General features: G+C 52.2%; 1 protein-coding gene across 2 annotated transcripts in view; it reads right to left on the reverse strand.

Annotated features, from left to right (window-relative positions):
- Positions 1 to 19,968, reverse strand: part of RAB23 (RAB23, member RAS oncogene family) — a 548,767-nt gene that overhangs the window by 371,942 nt on the left and 156,857 nt on the right. For both annotated transcript variants that reach the window (XM_078647984.1, XM_078647983.1), the window contains exon 3: positions 6,454 to 6,539. In XM_078647984.1, coding sequence (XP_078504110.1) covers positions 6,454 to 6,539 — 86 coding nt within the window. The remainder of the gene's footprint in view (positions 1 to 6,453; positions 6,540 to 19,968) is intronic.

The raw sequence follows: 19,968 nt of genomic DNA on the forward strand, positions 1-19,968 counted from the left end.
GGGTGTGGGTGTCTGGGTGTGGGTGTCTGGGTGTGGGTGTCTGGGTGTGGGTGTCTGGGTGTGGGTGTCTGGGTGTGGGTGTCTGGGTGTGGGTGTCTGGGTGTGGGTGTCTGGGTGTGGGTGTCTGGGTGTGGGTGTCTGGGTGTGGGTGTCTGGGTGTGGGTGTCTGGGTGTGGGTGTCTGGGTGTGGGTGTCTGGGTGTGGGTGTCTGGGTGTGGGTGTCTGGGTGTGGGTGTCTGGGTGTGGGTGTCTGGGTGTGGGTGTCTGGGTGTGGGTGTCTGGGTGTGGGTGTCTGGGTGTGGGTGTCTGGGTGTGGGTGTCTGGGTGTGGGTGTCTGGGTGTGGGTGTCTGGGTGTGGGTGTCTGGGTGTGGGTGTCTGGGTGTGGGTGTCTGGGTGTGGGTGTCTGGGTGTGGGTGTCTGGGTGTGGGTGTCTGGGTGTGGGTGTCTGGGTGTGGGTGTCTGGGTGTGGGTGTCTGGGTGTGGGTGTCTGGGTGTGGGTGTCTGGGTGTGGGTGTCTGGGTGTGGGTGTCTGGGTGTGGGTGTCTGGGTGTGGGTGTCTGGGTGTGGGTGTCTGGGTGTGGGTGTCTGGGTGTGGGTGTCTGGGTGTGGGTGTCTGGGTGTGGGTGTCTGGGTGTGGGTGTCTGGGTGTGGGTGTCTGGGTGTGGGTGTCTGGGTGTGGGTGTCTGGGTGTGGGTGTCTGGGTGTGGGTGTCTGGGTGTGGGTGTCTGGGTGTGGGTGTCTGGGTGTGGGTGTCTGGGTGTGGGTGTCTGGGTGTGGGTGTCTGGGTGTGGGTGTCTGGGTGTGGGTGTCTGGGTGTGGGTGTCTGGGTGTGGGTGTCTGGGTGTGGGTGTCTGGGTGTGGGTGTCTGGGTGTGGGTGTCTGGGTGTGGGTGTCTGGGTGTGGGTGTCTGGGTGTGGGTGTCTGGGTGTGGGTGTCTGGGTGTGGGTGTCTGGGTGTGGGTGTCTGGGTGTGGGTGTCTGGGTGTGGGTGTCTGGGTGTGGGTGTCTGGGTGTGGGTGTCTGGGTGTGGGTGTCTGGGTGTGGGTGTCTGGGTGTGGGTGTCTGGGTGTGGGTGTCTGGGTGTGGGTGTCTGGGTGTGGGTGTCTGGGTGTGGGTGTCTGGGTGTGGGTGTCTGGGTGTGGGTGTCTGGGTGTGGGTGTCTGGGTGTGGGTGTCTGGGTGTGGGTGTCTGGGTGTGGGTGTCTGGGTGTGGGTGTCTGGGTGTGGGTGTCTGGGTGTGGGTGTCTGGGTGTGGGTGTCTGGGTGTGGGTGTCTGGGTGTGGGTGTCTGGGTGTGGGTGTCTGGGTGTGGGTGTCTGGGTGTGGGTGTCTGGGTGTGGGTGTCTGGGTGTGGGTGTCTGGGTGTGGGTGTCTGGGTGTGGGTGTCTGGGTGTGGGTGTCTGGGTGTGGGTGTCTGGGTGTGGGTGTCTGGGTGTGGGTGTCTGGGTGTGGGTGTCTGGGTGTGGGTGTCTGGGTGTGGGTGTCTGGGTGTGGGTGTCTGGGTGTGGGTGTCTGGGTGTGGGTGTCTGGGTGTGGGTGTCTGGGTGTGGGTGTCTGGGTGTGGGTGTCTGGGTGTGGGTGTCTGGGTGTGGGTGTCTGGGTGTGGGTGTCTGGGTGTGGGTGTCTGGGTGTGGGTGTCTGGGTGTGGGTGTCTGGGTGTGGGTGTCTGGGTGTGGGTGTCTGGGTGTGGGTGTCTGGGTGTGGGTGTCTGGGTGTGGGTGTCTGGGTGTGGGTGTCTGGGTGTGGGTGTCTGGGTGTGGGTGTCTGGGTGTGGGTGTCTGGGTGTGGGTGTCTGGGTGTGGGTGTCTGGGTGTGGGTGTCTGGGTGTGGGTGTCTGGGTGTGGGTGTCTGGGTGTGGGTGTCTGGGTGTGGGTGTCTGGGTGTGGGTGTCTGGGTGTGGGTGTCTGGGTGTGGGTGTCTGGGTGTGGGTGTCTGGGTGTGGGTGTCTGGGTGTGGGTGTCTGGGTGTGGGTGTCTGGGTGTGGGTGTCTGGGTGTGGGTGTCTGGGTGTGGGTGTCTGGGTGTGGGTGTCTGGGTGTGGGTGTCTGGGTGTGGGTGTCTGGGTGTGGGTGTCTGGGTGTGGGTGTCTGGGTGTGGGTGTCTGGGTGTGGGTGTCTGGGTGTGGGTGTCTGGGTGTGGGTGTCTGGGTGTGGGTGTCTGGGTGTGGGTGTCTGGGTGTGGGTGTCTGGGTGTGGGTGTCTGGGTGTGGGTGTCTGGGTGTGGGTGTCTGGGTGTGGGTGTCTGGGTGTGGGTGTCTGGGTGTGGGTGTCTGGGTGTGGGTGTCTGGGTGTGGGTGTCTGGGTGTGGGTGTCTGGGTGTGGGTGTCTGGGTGTGGGTGTCTGGGTGTGGGTGTCTGGGTGTGGGTGTCTGGGTGTGGGTGTCTGGGTGTGGGTGTCTGGGTGTGGGTGTCTGGGTGTGGGTGTCTGGGTGTGGGTGTCTGGGTGTGGGTGTCTGGGTGTGGGTGTCTGGGTGTGGGTGTCTGGGTGTGGGTGTCTGGGTGTGGGTGTCTGGGTGTGGGTGTCTGGGTGTGGGTGTCTGGGTGTGGGTGTCTGGGTGTGGGTGTCTGGGTGTGGGTGTCTGGGTGTGGGTGTCTGGGTGTGGGTGTCTGGGTGTGGGTGTCTGGGTGTGGGTGTCTGGGTGTGGGTGTCTGGGTGTGGGTGTCTGGGTGTGGGTGTCTGGGTGTGGGTGTCTGGGTGTGGGTGTCTGGGTGTGGGTGTCTGGGTGTGGGTGTCTGGGTGTGGGTGTCTGGGTGTGGGTGTCTGGGTGTGGGTGTCTGGGTGTGGGTGTCTGGGTGTGGGTGTCTGGGTGTGGGTGTCTGGGTGTGGGTGTCTGGGTGTGGGTGTCTGGGTGTGGGTGTCTGGGTGTGGGTGTCTGGGTGTGGGTGTCTGGGTGTGGGTGTCTGGGTGTGGGTGTCTGGGTGTGGGTGTCTGGGTGTGGGTGTCTGGGTGTGGGTGTCTGGGTGTGGGTGTCTGGGTGTGGGTGTCTGGGTGTGGGTGTCTGGGTGTGGGTGTCTGGGTGTGGGTGTCTGGGTGTGGGTGTCTGGGTGTGGGTGTCTGGGTGTGGGTGTCTGGGTGTGGGTGTCTGGGTGTGGGTGTCTGGGTGTGGGTGTCTGGGTGTGGGTGTCTGGGTGTGGGTGTCTGGGTGTGGGTGTCTGGGTGTGGGTGTCTGGGTGTGGGTGTCTGGGTGTGGGTGTCTGGGTGTGGGTGTCTGGGTGTGGGTGTCTGGGTGTGGGTGTCTGGGTGTGGGTGTCTGGGTGTGGGTGTCTGGGTGTGGGTGTCTGGGTGTGGGTGTCTGGGTGTGGGTGTCTGGGTGTGGGTGTCTGGGTGTGGGTGTCTGGGTGTGGGTGTCTGGGTGTGGGTGTCTGGGTGTGGGTGTCTGGGTGTGGGTGTCTGGGTGTGGGTGTCTGGGTGTGGGTGTCTGGGTGTGGGTGTCTGGGTGTGGGTGTCTGGGTGTGGGTGTCTGGGTGTGGGTGTCTGGGTGTGGGTGTCTGGGTGTGGGTGTCTGGGTGTGGGTGTCTGGGTGTGGGTGTCTGGGTGTGGGTGTCTGGGTGTGGGTGTCTGGGTGTGGGTGTCTGGGTGTGGGTGTCTGGGTGTGGGTGTCTGGGTGTGGGTGTCTGGGTGTGGGTGTCTGGGTGTGGGTGTCTGGGTGTGGGTGTCTGGGTGTGGGTGTCTGGGTGTGGGTGTCTGGGTGTGGGTGTCTGGGTGTGGGTGTCTGGGTGTGGGTGTCTGGGTGTGGGTGTCTGGGTGTGGGTGTCTGGGTGTGGGTGTCTGGGTGTGGGTGTCTGGGTGTGGGTGTCTGGGTGTGGGTGTCTGGGTGTGGGTGTCTGGGTGTGGGTGTCTGGGTGTGGGTGTCTGGGTGTGGGTGTCTGGGTGTGGGTGTCTGGGTGTGGGTGTCTGGGTGTGGGTGTCTGGGTGTGGGTGTCTGGGTGTGGGTGTCTGGGTGTGGGTGTCTGGGTGTGGGTGTCTGGGTGTGGGTGTCTGGGTGTGGGTGTCTGGGTGTGGGTGTCTGGGTGTGGGTGTCTGGGTGTGGGTGTCTGGGTGTGGGTGTCTGGGTGTGGGTGTCTGGGTGTGGGTGTCTGGGTGTGGGTGTCTGGGTGTGGGTGTCTGGGTGTGGGTGTCTGGGTGTGGGTGTCTGGGTGTGGGTGTCTGGGTGTGGGTGTCTGGGTGTGGGTGTCTGGGTGTGGGTGTCTGGGTGTGGGTGTCTGGGTGTGGGTGTCTGGGTGTGGGTGTCTGGGTGTGGGTGTCTGGGTGTGGGTGTCTGGGTGTGGGTGTCTGGGTGTGGGTGTCTGGGTGTGGGTGTCTGGGTGTGGGTGTCTGGGTGTGGGTGTCTGGGTGTGGGTGTCTGGGTGTGGGTGTCTGGGTGTGGGTGTCTGGGTGTGGGTGTCTGGGTGTGGGTGTCTGGGTGTGGGTGTCTGGGTGTGGGTGTCTGGGTGTGGGTGTCTGGGTGTGGGTGTCTGGGTGTGGGTGTCTGGGTGTGGGTGTCTGGGTGTGGGTGTCTGGGTGTGGGTGTCTGGGTGTGGGTGTCTGGGTGTGGGTGTCTGGGTGTGGGTGTCTGGGTGTGGGTGTCTGGGTGTGGGTGTCTGGGTGTGGGTGTCTGGGTGTGGGTGTCTGGGTGTGGGTGTCTGGGTGTGGGTGTCTGGGTGTGGGTGTCTGGGTGTGGGTGTCTGGGTGTGGGTGTCTGGGTGTGGGTGTCTGGGTGTGGGTGTCTGGGTGTGGGTGTCTGGGTGTGGGTGTCTGGGTGTGGGTGTCTGGGTGTGGGTGTCTGGGTGTGGGTGTCTGGGTGTGGGTGTCTGGGTGTGGGTGTCTGGGTGTGGTGTCTGGGTGTGTGTCTGGGTGTGTGTCTGGGTGTGTGTCTGGGTGTGTGTCTGGGTGTGTGTCTGGGTGTGTGTCTGGGTGTGTGTCTGGGTGTGTGTCTGGGTGTGTGTCTGGGTGTGTGTCTGGGTGTGTGTCTGGGTGTGTGTCTGTGTCTGGGTGTGTGTCTGTGTCTGGGTGTGTGCGTGTGTCTGGGTGTGTGCGTGTGTCTGGGTGTGTGCGTGTGTCTGGGTGTGTGCGTGTGTCTGGGTGTGTGCGTGTGTCTGGGTGTGTGCGTGTGTCTGGGTGTGTGCGTGTGTCTGGGTGTGTGCGTGTGTCTGGGTGTGTGCGTGTGTCTGGGTGTGTGCGTGTGTCTGGGTGTGTGCGTGTGTCTGGGCGTGTGTCTGGGCGTGTGTCTGGGCGTGTGTCTGGGCGTGTGTCTGGGCGTGTGTCTGGGCGTGTGTCTGGGCGTGTGTCTGGGCGTGTGTCTGGGCGTGTGTCTGGGCGTGTGTCTGGGCGTGTGTCTGGGCGTGTGTCTGGGCGTGTGTCTGGGCGTGTGTCTGGGCGTGTGTCTGGGCGTGTGTCTGGGCGTGTGTCTGGGCGTGTGTCTGGGCGTGTGTCTGGGCGTGTGTCTGGGCGTGTGTCTGGGTGTGTGTCTGGGCGTGTGTCTGGGCGTGTGTCTGGGTGTGTGTCTGGGTGTGTGTCTGGGTGTGTGTCTGGGTGTGTGTCTGGGTGTGTGTCTGGGTGTGTGTCTGGGTGTGTGTCTGGGTGTGTGTCTGGGTGTGTGTCTGGGTGTGTGTCTGGGTGTGTGTCTGGGTGTGTGTCTGGGTGTGTGTCTGGGTGTGTGTCTGGGTGTGTGTCTGGGTGTGTGTCTGGGTGTGTGTCTGGGTGTGTGTCTGGGTGTGTGTCTGGGTGTGTGTCTCTGTCTGTCTCCCTCCCTTTCGCACTCTTCAATGGCAGAGACGTCTGTGGTAAGGTCCTGATAATAGGAAGGAGATCACAAAAATAAAAGTTATGAAGTCTCCAGAATGGAAAGTTTATCCCACTCTGACGTTCAAACGCCATGCCATACTTAACTATGTGGGAACATTTGGCGGCAATGGAGTAGAAAGCAGTGCCGGGCAGCTTACAATCAAGTTATCAAGTTTAGCAGAACTTCCTGACCAAGTGCAGTAGGTTTCTGGAAGAAAGTCTAGTCTGTAGTGTCAGCATAATGCTGAAGTAGTCGGTCACTTTGTGTCTCTTACAGGTACATCCCTGGTGAATGGCAAATATGGCATTACAACTCTGGCGAGTGTCTTCCGTTTGAAAGTTCGCGATCCAAGTAGAATGTGGAAAGAGGTGAAGCAGAACCATCAAACAACGTTGGGTGGGGCATACTCAGCAAAATCACTGCCTTCAACAGTCACAATTCGTAGGTCAGCAGAATGGAGATGTATGCCTCCATTTAAGTAAAAGCAGAAAGGTGGTGTGGTGCCGTGTTTCTATTTAAACCCAGAATACATAAAGCAGTGTGTAATGGGAGTTTAGAAGGAGAGGACAAAAATTCACTCTCTCGGGCCTCGAAAGATGAAGAAATGTTCCTAGAGTGGCACACTTTCGTTGGACTGATGCCAAACCCAAGATTAGAACCAACATCCACAGGTTCCAACATAGTTGTATTTACCTCTATAATATGCTTTGGTTATTGCATCAAACTCCTCCTGGCCTGCCGTATCCCACAGCATCAGTCGGACATCTTCATCATTAACTCTAAAAAATAAATAAAAAAAAGACAATAAATACCAAATTAAAAATCTCAAAGCAGATGCATTGCAGAAGAAAGCCAGTCTTCTGTAAATACAGTAGCAAACACCATTTCCATTTTCTACTGTGTTCCCCCTAGGATTACAGAAATCAGCTGTGGTGGCTATTAAAAGAATTAAACCATGGAATTAGTTGTTGTACGTAGTGAGAGGATTATATATAACCTGCCGAGCAACAGTGAGAATTTCCTATATCATTAACGCCTTACTTTAAATGCCAACTGCTTTGTGTTACAGATGAAGCAGCTGTAGATGCCACGTTACTTATTTCAACTAATAGCACAAGAGAAGCAAAGCTTTCAAAATCAGCTTTACAGTGGAAGGTAACGTTCTCGCACCTGCAATTTCCAAATAATTTGCCATTACTGACAAGAACCAATGCACCACCTAAAAACAATGATTCAGAAAAGGGGGTGGTGATGAACAGAGTGTCTGAATTAAGCAGACCACTCTTACCCAGTCCAAAGATCAGGGCTTGATCCATCACCGTTATTTAGCTCACTGCCCCATCCCAGCTCAGAACCTGGCTATATGCAAATTAGTCTGTCCCTGGCCCAGTGCATCATGGGAACAGGGCAGACCAAACTACCAAGCCAATTCTTCACCAGAAAGGAGACAAGCTTCCGGGGGCCGGTTTCTGCCATTTCAGGCGTCGTCGGCCCGGCTTGCTTGAATCCTGATGGAGCAGTGAGCAAGGGACTCATGTCTGAGTATACCCTTCCACGCTTATGGTGGACAAAATGATTCAGAAAAGGGGGTGGTGATGAACAGAGTGTCTGAATTAAGCAGACCACTCTTACCCAGTCCAAAGATCAGGGCTTGATCCATCACCGTTATTTAGCTCACTGCCCCATCCCAGCTCAGAACCTGGCTATATGCAAATTAGTCTGTCCCTGGCCCAGTGCATCATGGGAACAGGGCAGACCAAACTACCAAGCCAATTCTTCACCAGAAAGGAGACAAGCTTCCGGGGACCGGTTTCTGCCATTTCAGGCGTCGTCGGCCCGGCTTGCTTGAATCCTGATGGAGCAGTGAGCAAGGGACTCATGTCTGAGTATACCCTTCCACGCTTATGGTGGACAAAATGATTCAGAAAAGGGGGTGGTGATGAACAGAGTGTCTGAATTAAGCAGACCACTCTTACCCAGTCCAAAGATCAGGGCTTGATCCATCACCGTTATTTAGCTCACTGCCCCATCGCAGCTCAGAACCTGGCTATATGCAAATTAGTCTGTCCCTACGGGGTAAGAGTGGTGTGCTTAATTCAGGCACTCTGTTCATCACCACCCCCTTTTCTGAATCATTTTGTCCACCATAAGCGTGGAAGGGTATACTCAGATGTGAGTCCCTTGCTCATTGCACCATCAGGATTCCAGCAAGCCGGGCCGACGACGCCTGAAATGGCAGAAACCGGTCCCCGGAAGCTTGTCTCCTTTCTGGTGAAGAATTGGCTTCGTAGTTTGGTCTGCCCTGTTCCCATGATGCACTGGGCCAGGGACAGACTAATTTGCATATAGCCAGGTTCTGAGCTGGGATGGGGCAGTGAGCTAAAAAACGGTGATGGATCAAGCCCTGATCTTTGGACGGGGTAAGAGTGGTCTGCTTAATTCAGGCACTCTGTTCATCACCACCCCCTTTTCTGAATCATTTTGTCCACCATAAGCGTGGAAGGGTATACTCAGATGTGAGTCCCTTGCTCATTGCACCATCAGGATTCCAGCAAGCCGGGCCGACGACGCCTGAAATGGCAGAAACCGGTCCCCGGAAGCTTGTCTCCTTTCTGGTGAAGAATTGGCTTGGTAGTTTGGTCTGCCCTGTTCCCATGATGCACTGGGCCAGGGACAGACTAATTTGCATATAGCCAGGTTCTGAGCTGGGATGGGGCAGTGAGCTAAAAAACAGTGATGGATCAAGCCCTGATCTTTGGACGGGGTAAGAGTGGTCTGCTTAATTCAGGCACTCTGTTCATCACCACCCCCTTTTCTGAATCATTTTGTCCACCATAAGCGTGGAAGGGTATACTCAGATGTGAGTCCCTTGCTCATTGCACCATCAGGATTCCAGCAAGCCGGGCCGACGACGCCTGAAATGGCAGAAACCGGTCCCCGGAAGCTTGTCTCCTTTCTGGTGAAGAATTGGCTTGGTAGTTTGGTCTGCCCTGTTCCCATGATGCACTGGGCCAGGGACAGACTAATTTGCATATAGCCAGGTTCTGAGCTGGGATGGGGCAGTGAGCTAAAAAACGGTGATGGATCAAGCCCTGATCTTTGGACGGGGTAAGAGTGGTCTGCTTAATTCTGGCACTCTGTTCATCACCACCCCCTTTTCTGAATCATTTTGTCCACCATAAGCGTGGAAGGGTATACTCAGATGTGAGTCCCTTGCTCATTGCACCATCAGGATTCCAGCAAGCCGGGCCGACGACGCCTGAAATGGCAGAAACCGGTCCCCGGAAGCTTGTCTCCTTTCTGGTGAAGAATTGGCTTGGTAGTTTGGTCTGCCCTGTTCCCTTGATGCACTGGGCCAGGGACAGACTAATTTGCATATAGCCAGGTTCTGAGCTGGGATGGGGCAGTGAGCTAAAAAACGGTGATGGATCAAGCCCTGATCTTTGGACGGGGTAAGAGTGGTCTGCTTAATTCAGGCACTCTGTTCATCACCACCCCCTTTTCTGAATCATTTTGTCCACCATAAGCGTGGAAGGGTATACTCAGATGTGAGTCCCTTGCTCATTGCACCATCAGGATTCCAGAAAGCCGGGCCGACGACGCCTGAAATGGCAGAAACCGGTCCCCGGAAGCTTGTCTCCTTTCTGGTGAAGAATTGGCTTGGTAGTTTGGTCTGCCCTGTTCCCATGATGCCCTGGGCCAGGGACAGACTAATTTGCATATAGCCAGGTTCTGAGCTGGGATGCGGCAGTGAGCTAAAAAACGGTGATGGATCAAGCCCTGATCTTTGGACGGGGTAAGAGTGGTCTGCTTAATTCAGGCACTCTGTTCATCACCACCCCCTTTTCTGAATCATTTTGTCCACCATAAGCGTGGAAGGGTATACTCAGATGTGAGTCCCTTGCTCAATGCACCATCAGGATTCCAGCAAGCCGGGCCGACGACGCCTGAAATGGAAGAAACCGGTCCCCGGAAGCTTGTCTCCTTTCTGGTGAAGAATTGGCTTGGTAGTTTGGTCTGCCCTGTTCCCATGATGCACTGGGCCAGGGACAGACTAATTTGCATATAGCCAGGTTCTGAGCTGGGATGGGGCAGTGAGCTAAAAAACGGTGATGGATCAAGCCCTGATCTTTGGACGGGGTAAGAGTGGTCTGCTTAATTCTGGCACTCTGTTCATCACCACCCCCTTTTCTGAACCACCTAAAAACCACAGCATTACATTAATATGTAGGATTAACAACGAAAGAAAAAGAACAAACGGCTGATCAAGGTTAAGCACTACAATGAAGATGCGTTACAATCTAATTACGTTTTGTTTTTCTTATACCCTGTTATATTTTACATTACCCAAGGTGCCATCATTTAATGTTACTGGTATTTATCATCATACTTGGTACGTTCCACCTCCCCTACCCTGCGCTTCTGGTTGGTACCTCCCTGGGACTTAGGAGGCTGCTTTAGAATGTTGATGTGTGGTACCTGTACTGGTGGAGAGAGGAGCGGTGAAGAATAAAGGTTGTTCAGCAGTCTTCCTGCCTGCAGTCTTTTTATCAAGAATGTTCATAAATACGGAAGGTGCACTCAGTGTGTAGTCACAAAATCAGGCCAAAGAAAAAAATGTCTTCTTTTATAAAGATAATCGTAAGAACTGGCACACAGCCAACGCGTTTCGTTCCCAGTTGCCAGGGGGAACTTCATCAGGGCTTTAAACTAGTAAAGATGAATCAGTCTATAGTATCTAGAAAATTGTATACGTATCATAACGCGATAGACATGACATCAGTAAAATTCATATGATAAAGAATCTCAAGTAAAGAAGGCACTAGGTTTGTGATATCAATATATGCAAAATTCACACGAGTCTTATGGCAGGCTCACTGTCTAAGGCATAGATGCCGGTTAGCATGCAGTGACCTGTACTCCTTGCTTTATGAAGACTGCACATTCAGAACCTTTAACGTTATGCTCCTTGGATATTAAGCCTGTCATGGGACCCACGTGAACTTCGCATATATCGGATATCGTGAACCGTGTGCCTTCTTTACTCGAGATTCTTTATCATATGAATTTTACTGATGTGATGTCTATCGCGTTATGATGCCTATACAATTTTCTAGATACTATATACTGATTCATCTTTACTAGTTACAAGCCCTAATGAAGGGGCTTAGCAAAAAAGCTGCAACTGAGTTCCACCACTGGTGTAAAAGCCAGAAAGTAAAAATATAGTTTTTAAAGTAAGCAATTCCTCAGGGAACCTTGATCTTTAGACCAGGAGGTAAAGCAGTTTAGCATATAATAAGGAAGCTAGTCCTGGTCCTGGAATGTCCCTCATGCAATATTTATGACCGGCTGGAGCGGAATCAGACTTTCCAAACTAGTTATATATCTATATACAGTTTATAAATAAACATTAACTACACTAAAATTGGGGTGTGGCCAAGACACGAAAGATGGTGGACGAGTGAGCCATTAGCGCCGCAACTGCCTACCACTAATCCTGTAATACAGGGCACCTGGTGGGCCGGAACTATGACCCAGTGATGCGAGAGCCATTCTGTCGATGTCCTGGGTGGGAGCGGGTTCCTGTCCAGGGTCCGGAGGAGTTGCGGCGACCATCCTGCAGAGAGGGTCATGCAGGCCGGAAAGACAGGGCTGCAAGTGCTGCGCTTGGACAGGGCGACGGCAGCAGACAAGGAGGTCGTGCTCACCTGGGACCGGGCACTGCCCCTACAGAACCGGGGCTGCGGCGAGTTACCAGCAAAAAGCAGCAGGAGAGTGCGGCCCTCATAGTTGATGGCGGAGTTCCAGTGAGCGGAAATACGATTGCAGTATCAAGATGTCAGCAAAGGTGTGCCGACAAGGAGAGCAGCCTGCAGGCCTCCAAGGTGAGAGCAGCTGCGACGGGAGGGATGAAGGCCAATATCGAGGTCTGGCAGGAGGTGAGGACATGAGCTGGACAGTCAGAGCAGCTGGCTGGGAGATAGCGGTCCCGCCTAAACGTGGCTCCAGTGAGTCCAGAGGGGCCCAGGAGAACATTAGTGAAGACGCAGTCCTCTGCGTTGTGGCCCCCCTCCTAGAGACTAACTAGAGAAGTGTTGCAGGAATATGAGCCTGCTGAGATCGTGCGGTGCCTCTGACCCGCTTGAGAGGGGAAAAACAAAACCATTAGAAAATAAAAATGGAAAAGGGAGAATAAAGAAAAACTAAGCCAGTTCTGAAGACCGGTGAAAGCCCTCACTTCGTCCCAAGGGGGAGCAGCATTACCGGCCTGCCGTTGGCCTGAGTTGCGGGCCCCGTGGAAAGCACCCCCTACGTGACTGTGGATTGGGGCCTGATTGCATGGGATCTCTCGCCTGAGGCCAGGACGGCAACTTGGGGCCCCACCACACCACAGGGATATCATGTGGCGCACTACCTAACCGAGAGCCTGTTACGTGATTGGGAAGGTGGAGGAGCCTGCTGTTCTCTGGAAGATGAGACTTGAAGATGAGCTGGGTGCCGCACAGATTGGCGCAAAGCAGAAGGCTTTGGGCTGCCCTGCACCACATGGCCGGAGGAGGGGGGCTTGGCCCTTAAGCACAACCACTCCCCGGCAGGAGTGGTAGCCACGATGGGAAAGCTGGAGCATAAGCAAGGGCCCCTTCACTGAGGTCGGCTGGAGGGATACCCCTGCCACATCAGGAGCGAGAGAGCCACACGGTGAACGACTCCATACACACCCACCTAGAGAAGGTGCTGTTAGCCATTGCAGACACCAAGACTGCACTGCAGTAGAATACTGGAGCAGTGTCACTGGGTCTGGGGCTCTTACAAGCAGAACACCATACACTGGCTGATCAGGTGAAAGATATAGAGAGATCGGTGGACGAGATCCGACCTGATCAGAAAGCGAACTCCTGCAGACTCTATGAGCTTACAGCAGGATAACCACACTAGAATGGAGAGCTGAAGGTGAGGATTCCTGAGGGAGCGGAAAGAGCAGATATGGTGACCTTCCTGGAGGAGTGGCTCTGCACCACGGTCGCCCCAGACCACCTCAACCAAGTTTTTCACTCTGGAGAGAGCAAATTGTGTCCCAGCCTATTGACTAGCACCGGGGAGACCCCGAAGCCCAGTGGTGGAGCGGCTCCTCCACTACAGAGACTGGGACGTCATACTTCAGAGGGCTCGGACCCATGGCCCCTACACCATAGAAAACAGTAACATTCTGTTATTGCTAGATTTTACTGTGACGGTGCAGGCCCAACGAGCATCTTTCCAGGGGCGAAGAAGGTGTTACGTGGTGAGGGGCTCCAGTACTCCCTAATTTTCCCAGCCAAATTATGCATTATCCTTGATGTCTGATACAAAGCTCCTCCCAATGGAAGGAGACACCCTGTTGCACCGCTCTGTGATTCAGACTGAAAAGTCTTTCTGTTTAATCATCAAAGTTAATTCTCATCTTGGGGTTCCAAAAAGTATTTAATTGTTCATCAAAGTTTCCGTAACATGTGGGTTACTGATTGTACATCCAACATTAACATCATCAGATATAATTCCTTCCCCAATGCATTTCGGGCTAATATGTAAGCCCTTCCTCAGGGGACAACTCTACAAAAAAAGGAACAAATCAACATGTCACTGTGTGTGCCCAAGAAAATTAATGTACACACATTATCACATATCACTGTGTTTGTGACCGACATTTCAAATCAATCAAAAAGGTGCCCAAATGTTCTGGTGAAAGCTAACACTCATGCGTGTGTTGTTTGTTTAAAAGTATAATCCTTAGTCGGAACAAAAGATGGTGTTTTGGTAAAGATCCATCGGGCCGATAAACGTAAATATAAGTAGAAACCACCTTATACCCCGATCACCGAACCGTGAGCTTAAAAGTGATCTAGGCAGTTGAACATGCATTAACGTGAGCGGCATACTCACGGACAGTTTCAACAAGCTGTGACGCTGTCTCTGTAACAGAACAGCGCGTGTTAACCAAGGAACCTTCAATTCGTTTGTACAACTAATAACGTGGTCTCATGCCAGAGTACTTACTCGGTGATGCGGTTGAAAGCGCGCATAGCCGTCAATGTGTCGGGAACCCCGGCGGTGTTCTCACTGGGTGCAGTTTTTACCGGCTCGTGCATGCAGGTGAAAAGTGAAAACGGACTAACAAAGACAAGTGCAAACAAAAAACGCGGCGGCCATATTGGGTGAGGCGTTCCAAGTGTAAGTGAAAAATAAAAGTGAAAGAAAACATGGTCACATTGGATAAGATTCAAGTACCCTCGTTAGAAACACAATGCATATGCATAAACATGGCTGGTTACAAATAACATAAAAACTCCATTCGATCATTCAGACCGTGTGGCTGCATCGATGCCATATAGCGAATCCAAAAGTTCTCTCTTTTTAGCAATGTCTCTTTGTTGTTATGAGTGGGGGTGATTTGCTCAAGTATGACAAATTTGAGTTGGGCTACAGAGTGTTTTTATCCTTGATGTCAACATCCATTTCTGTGACACCCCCGAGGTGGTGTGGTCCTGGCTGGAGGCCTACAAGGCAGGGGCCCCGCTGCCGAAGCCCCAGAGGGGGCTGACACCAACGAATAACACTTTCAGAAAGCAACCTCGGTGGCAGTCACAACAAACACTGCTGAGAAGGCCTACCTCCTCACAGACGGAGAGCGATCGGAGAGCAACGCTGCAAGCTGTATCCGAGATTCTATCCACAAAGAAAGAGGAAAAGGCAGCTAAGGCCTCCTCAGACACTAAATCTGGGGCGTTGGACTACGGGGACTCGGCCGCCAGCGGCAAGCAGCTACCTGATTTGACCCAGAGGACAGCAGATGAGTTCTTTTGATGGGCCTGGAGTAATATTCTAATCGTAAATTCAACAACTAGGCAGGCGCACCACTACAACAGATTGATCTCTCCACAGACTGGCATGCCTACTAAAATTGTAACTGTTTAAAGGAGCCTGGCCCGGGGGGGACTGACTCCCCTTGGCTTTGAACAGTCCTGATCGGGATTCCGGACTGCGCACCTTCTAACTGTGGAACGACCACAAAAAGTCAGGCTGAACTGGAGAAAGTCTATTCAACTCCACTTGATCCACCCCCACCAGGAAGTTTCTACTAGGTGCCTAGACGAGGTCTTCTTGTTTTACAGCTTTCTTTTCTTACAGGTTTGGGCAGCTTGCCATTGCAATGCTGCCCTTGGGATGGGGAGTTTGTAGTTGGGGGTTTCGATTATGTAAATTAGACAAATTGTGCCGGCTAACCAAACATTACAATCTCTGGAAAACGGTTTTCTAAAGAAGATAAACTGGGCCAGTTGGCAGAAACTTTTAAATGTACCTTTCATGAAGTGACTGATATGCAGTATTTGTGCAACAACATTACCTGGCATTATGATTGTCAATACTGTCAAATCCACATGCTTACTAAACTAGGGAAATTATTGCAAATATAGCAGTCTCCTAATGAATATGTAAGCCCTTGACCTACTTACATAAAAATGTTGTGACACAAGGTCTAGTGCCCCGGGGGGGGGGGGGGGGGGGGGGGGGGACACATCTTTTTTGCCCTTGGGCCGGATATGTAATTGATGTCACATGCACTATGTGTTTTCCTTCCCTTTCCTCGGTTTCCATACGCGTGCTTACATTGCTCCATGAGATTCGCCTCCCCCCCCCCCCGGGGCACTAGGCTCATATACCTACAGTCTAGTTGTTCCCTTCAGATCACGTGGGACTTGCCATATCCGGAAACCCGTTCTCGGACTCCGTAGACGTTTCATTTGTCTGGGAGACAGCCCGACCGTCCCAACTTCTCCGCAAGCAGATTGTAAAGTTATCCTTGTGGCCACTTATTGTACCCCACACCGGCAAGATACTTTTTCCTCTGATCGCCGACAAGATCATCTTGCACTCCGGAAACTGTTTCTTTCGTCTGGGAGACAGCTCGACCCTGCTGGCTTCTCCCCAAGCGGAATGCAAAGTTAACCTTGTGGCCACGTATTGCGCCCCACCCCGGTAAGATCGTTGTTTCTTCGATTGCCGACAAGCTTATCACCCTGCCCCCGCCATTACACATGTCCCTTACTTGCATCCCCTTCCTTTACAGAGCGTTGGTTTATATCCTGCTCTGCTCATATAACCGCTGCTCGACCGTCGTCCTGGTAAGTCCTTATAGCCTTACAAACCCAGATATCTCCCTATCAGCACCGCCATCCCTCGTCCCTCGCACAACCCCGCCCCCCCCTCCCCTCCACCCGACCTCCTTTCCCAAGAATCGGCTCCCCTGCCTATGACTTAGCCTACCTTCTCCCCTTCTCTTAGATTAGTTCGCTAAGGTTGCCCGCACTCCCTAGAAGCTGCTACAGGGATCCCCGACGTAGACTCCTACCTCCTTGTCGGACAGCTAGTACCTCGTGCCCTTGTTTGCTTTCCTTTAATTTGGTCTACGGGTTTTGAATCCTACTCATTGAATCTCTTCTTCTCTTCTACCCCCCCCTTCGCCTTCTTTCTGAATCTATAGAGCACAAATTCTAATTTATGTGACCATCATCCTGATGATGACCTCAAGTTCTAGAGGTTGAAACGCCGTTGACCCTGCAACCCCATTTGCGGCCTTCTATTGGTCATTTACAAATAATGATTGTTTGTTTCGAACTGTAAATATTTGTCCTGACCTTCCCTTACCTTCACTTGCGCCGCTCCACGTTATTTATAATCACATGTGTCACTGTGCCGTTCACTAACTTACACACTGCCAGTACACATCTGGTTGTTATGGTCACTGCAATTTAGTTGTATTTATGTGCCTCTATATGTAAATAACAACCTCTGTATTATCTTTTGGTCTCCCTTGCTTTCTTCCCCGTGCTTTGTGATTTTTTTCTCTCCTTTGAACCATCCTCCAACGTGATATTCCTAACAAGCAATTAGACACCAGCTGCCATGCCCACAGCTAAAAGCTGCTTTAAATACTCAGATACTACCTTCCCTCAAACAGCAAAAAAGTCTCTAGAAACTAGCCTAGTTCCCACATGTCAAACACTTATCAGCCCCTCCTCAAAAAAGCAACACTTGACACAGCAGAGCATAACAATCACCCTGTAGAGGCACTACATCTGCTCTCTAAATCCTGGAGAAAGTAGTGGATGGTCAACTCTAAATACAGCACAAGCAAATTGCATCCTATGCTGAAACCAAACTGGTTCCCAAAATCAAAGGACTGACCAGCAGTAGTCAATGTTCAACATGAGATACTAATATGTGGCAGATGGAGATCCCCTCAGTGTGCTAGTTCCCAAGACCTCTCTACCACCTTCAATATGGCTGGCTGGCCCATCTCCTAAAAGGTCTCCGAACTGTAAGAAGCAGCAAAGGTTTCTAAAATAGTTCCTCTTAGACCACACACAAGAGCAGAATAAAGGGTATATCCTCCCCAATATCTAGTGGACGTCCAGAGTCCTCAAACGATGTTCACGAGTGCATGCTCTCCTCAACATTACATCAAACCTCTCACACACCTCTTCAGATCCCGCAACCTCCATGTCCATTCATATGCAGATGAAATGTAAATGAACTAAAAAGCCAGAGGAGACAAAACCAGTTCAAAAATGTCTTCCAAGGCCTCACTCCAAAAAAGCATGAACCTCAACGACTCAAAAACAGAAATATATCTTAGGACCTAAGCAACAAAATTATGTTGATGTGCCGTCCATGCTTCACCCAGATATTTTATCAGAGAATGGTACCTCACTCAGTCAGGAACAGGAGAATGTGAGGCCTCGACCTCAATGCCCAACAAGCATTGGCATAGCCAATAGGTCTAGGCTTTGAGACCTTAGAAGTGTTTAGTTACCCAGCACAAGGGCCTTGGTGCAACTACATCAAGTGTTGCATGGCTAAAACCTTATAAAGTCCCAACGGTGAGACCTATTGGCTATGCCAATGCTTGTTATCTTGTGCCATTTGCAGTATATTCAAAGGGAAGCCAAGTGTCGGACAAGATCTTCAGACAAACTGCTGCCTATTTAACATTGAGAGGAGTTCTTCTGCTGATTTCATAGTGAGGGAATTTGGGGATATGAACCAAGTGAGAATCTTGGAGGAGTGCAGTATGAAAGGAAAGGCATGTAAATATGTGTAAATTAACTTAACAATTATTTCAGAATAAATAAGCTGCAAGGAAAGTAAAAATGAGGCTCTCTGTTATTTTGTGATTATGAAGTGTAATGGAAAGAAACATTTACCGAGAAGATCAAAACAAACTAAGACACTTGTGAAATGCAAATTCCATGTGCTGTTTGCACACCATGTATGTTTAGCAGTAAAACTGCACATCCAATGCAAATTTAGTTGCCATTTCTATGGAAAATGTACTCACTGTAAACAGTAGCCTGGATCACCATGACCTATTCATATAATTGGGACAATCTGCGTCAAAATGCACCACTAGAAGCATACTGCTCCCCTCCCAGTCTCTGGGTGAGTGGGTGTAGCTCATTTGCTAGACTTTTTCTTTGTGTAATGCTTGAATTTTATACAAACCCTACAACTTTGGCAACATCGCATTGAAGGAAGCACCCCCATTCTGAAAATTGTTTCAACACCACTGGATACAACATTTTAAAGAGAGGACATGGCTTCCCCATACCTAGAAAAGTACTGCTCAACAGCACAGGCGAGTAATACCTTCTTCAGTTTTTTTCTTTGCAGAGTTTTATATAGCACGAACTAGACCCGAACCGAATCAGGTATCAGAGCGCTTTACATATTTTTCCAGTTACGTTACATTTTACGTTTCCAGTTACTTTCATTTTAGGCACGGGGAGATTAAGTGATTTGCCCAGAATCACAGGAGGTTTTGGCGTCGTTACCGAGACTCGAACCCAGATCCCCAGGTCCGAGGTCGAGCGCCCTAGCCGTTAGGCCAAGGTTAGCAGGCGAGCAGCCTCAACTGCATGAAGAGGGAGAAAAGGCACTAGGGCACTAATCATAACTCGAGGATATCATAGTAGGCAACTGCACAATGATCAGAAAAGAGATCGGTGTGTTTGACACAGAGGAGTGGTCCTGGAGGAGAATGGTCAGGCGGTGTACGTTACGTATAGTTTATCTGCCTCACAATATTCGGAGGATGATCCGGATTATGGGAGGGGATCACCTTGAGGCGCGGTTGCCAGCTGCTCTGTCGGTAGACATAGGGAAGGCTTTTGATAGTTTGGAGTGGGCCTTCGTCTATAGAGTGTTGGAGCGGTTTGGCGTGGGGGAACACTTTGGAACCTGGACGAAGGTGTTGTATTCCTCGGCGAAGGCTAGAGTAAGACTGGGGGCGGTGATATCTGCCCAGTATCCGGTCCTGAGGGGAACGAGACAGGGATGCTCGCTTTCCCCTTTATTGTTCGCTCTGGCGATAGAGCCCCTTGCGGTGCAGGCTAGATCGGGACTGGCCTATCGGGGGCTGTGGTTACAGAACACACCCCACTTTATATCCTTATATGCAGATGACCTGCTTTTGTTCTAGGACAATGCAGAAGTAGGAATGCGCTCTTTCAACAAGTGCAATTTTTTATTTTGCACCGTGCATATTTGACTCCTGGGAAAATTACCAAATATTTCCGGGTCCATGATGCGGCATGCCCAAGGTGCCTTGAGCAGGGCACTGAGTTGGAACATATGCTCTGGAGCTGCCCGGCCTTGGGTAGCTATTGGGTGGAAGTAGGGGAACTCCTTACAGAGGTCACGGATAGGCATCTGAACTTTGACATGGCAGTGTGCCTGCTGCATTGGTTTCCGCACACGGCCAAAACTAAAATTACTAGTCAATTCATCGACTTGGGCTTACTCCTAGCTAAGAGGGAAATTACATGGCACTGGAAATCGAGGGAGGGGCAATTGTACAGGACATGGAGAACTGAGTTCTGTAAATGGGCGGGTAGTGAGGGCTCCATTAGGCTAAGACAGGCTAAGCGCACGAATAACAACAAGGCTCTAGAGCTAGCCTGGGATGCGCTAGTGCAGGCTCTACAGGATAATCAAGAGGGAGACGAGGATTGAACAGTACAGAACGTCCATGTGATATGTAGAAACAGTGTATTGTGTTACATCTAACTGTCCCTGTAGCCGCTGCTATGTTGTGTAATATATATGTCTGGAATTTGCCCTCACCAATTGCTGAGCGTGGGGGAGGGATCCGGGGGTTCAGTTGGGAGT

This window comes from Lissotriton helveticus, chromosome 6 (genome assembly GCF_964261635.1).
Source record: "Lissotriton helveticus chromosome 6, aLisHel1.1, whole genome shotgun sequence".
Classification (NCBI taxonomy): domain Eukaryota; kingdom Metazoa; phylum Chordata; class Amphibia; order Caudata; family Salamandridae; genus Lissotriton; species Lissotriton helveticus.